Below are 1,730 nucleotides of genomic sequence, written 5' to 3' on the forward strand. Positions count from 1 at the left end.
GTGTGTGTGTGTGTGTGTGTGTGTGTGTGTGTGTGTGTGTGTGTGTGTGTGTGTGTGTGTGGGAGGGGAGGGGGTGTAGCGTCTTTCATAAAATTAATTGTAATATGAATTTTATAAATAATGTACTTTCATAAAATTTGCGAAAAGCACGCAATCCATGCCTAATCATAAGTTCATAAGCATGATACATAGTTAACAAAATATTCAATGTCTTCATGATTTGCCCATAATTTCCAGATTTATTTGTCTTTGTTTTAAATTCCCTCAACAAATGGAATACCTAAGAAACACAGTGAACATTTAAAATAAATATACCAGTAATCATAAACATTTTTATAAATATAATTTAATTACCCTTCCTTTAGATATGTTTGCTGTATGACCTCGTAATACATTACATTGCATAAGAAATTTTACATGGCGATCCATAATAATAATATATCTCTCTTTGAATGCAGCTAATTCATTGCTAAGAGGTACCAAAATAATATCTACTTTTCTTTTATTAATATATGGTACTATATCGATTGAATTCTCATCTCTTAATTCTAAATGGGAGATATTTAAATTCTGTATTACCTATGCGCAATAAAATATTCATCAGAGAATATTAAATTATTTATTACTCCTTAAAATTCTAATTCAAATTTCCAAAAACATTAAATATTTATTTACATGTACAGCATTGAATTTACTTACTTCATGAACATTATCTAGTTTATTTCCAGGCGTGGCAGAAAGTGCTAATATTCTAAAGTATTGATTCTGCGTGGATAATATTCTGACACACTAAAAGTTATAAATTTTCTTAAAATCGGTATTCACAGTCTGTTCTTATTTCAAGATCATTTAAGTAATGTCTTAAAATGCCGAAATCAGATTATATATTAAAAATCGAGATTGAAGATTAAAAAATTAAAAATTAAATCAATCAAAATAATACGAGCTAAAATTTCTTATATTCCTTCATATTCCATATCTCTTATATTCCTTTATTTTACCTCACAATACGAATGCTTGCCCAGAGCTTTATGAGCTTCGTCCATGACAACACACTTAATTAGATGACTTGGTATGATCGATCTCTCAAGATCATTATGAAATACTTGAGGAGTAGCAAATATTATTCTCTTCTTGAGCCAAGCTATTTCACGATTCTTTTGAATTACCGCACCTGTATGTTAAACAACATATTTTTATTAGATTATATGATAATATGTAGTACAAAATACATAAGTTTATATACTATTAAAGATGCTTTCTAGCAGAGACACAAATTACCTAGGCTGAGTTCTAAAATTCATTGCCAATACTGAAAATCTGTAGTTTACATTATGTGTACTATTACTAATTTTTCAATGCTGGCAGTTAATTTTGAAATACAACCATATAATACAGTAAATCATTACATCCTTATTATTTGCCAATGTTAAACAAATAGAATATTTATTCATTTTACCATGTATACTATCAAAAAAGGGACATGGTCTTAACTTCACTCGTCCTTCTATACCTTCCATGCTCTTTTTTATTTATCTAATTAATTGCGTTAACATTAAAAGCACATTCAGGAAGATACTATTAGTTCTATTTATATCATTCTATCCTTGTTTTACACTGATTTGATAAGCAATAAAAATAGAATGATATAAATTAATAATATCTCCTGAAATGTATCCTAAAGTTGCTCTATCCAGTTTTCCTTTCTATTTCTTTCCTCTCTCTCTCTC

At 28.4% G+C, this 1,730-nt stretch overlaps 1 protein-coding gene across 1 annotated transcript in view; it reads right to left on the reverse strand.

The window, feature by feature from the left end:
* Nucleotides 1-1,730, reverse strand: part of LOC105627609 (Fanconi anemia group M protein) — an 8,376-nt gene that overhangs the window by 5,603 nt on the left and 1,043 nt on the right. Inside the window, exons 3-6 of the mRNA XM_012208888.1 lie at nt 1,002-1,174; nt 700-789; nt 355-579; nt 127-280 (exon numbers count right to left, since the gene is read on the reverse strand). Coding sequence (XP_012064278.1) covers nt 127-280; nt 355-579; nt 700-789; nt 1,002-1,174 — 642 coding nt within the window. The remainder of the gene's footprint in view (nt 1-126; nt 281-354; nt 580-699; nt 790-1,001; nt 1,175-1,730) is intronic.

Source organism: Atta cephalotes (genome assembly GCF_000143395.1).
Source record: "Atta cephalotes unplaced genomic scaffold scaffold00009, whole genome shotgun sequence".
Lineage (NCBI taxonomy): Eukaryota > Metazoa > Arthropoda > Insecta > Hymenoptera > Formicidae > Atta > Atta cephalotes.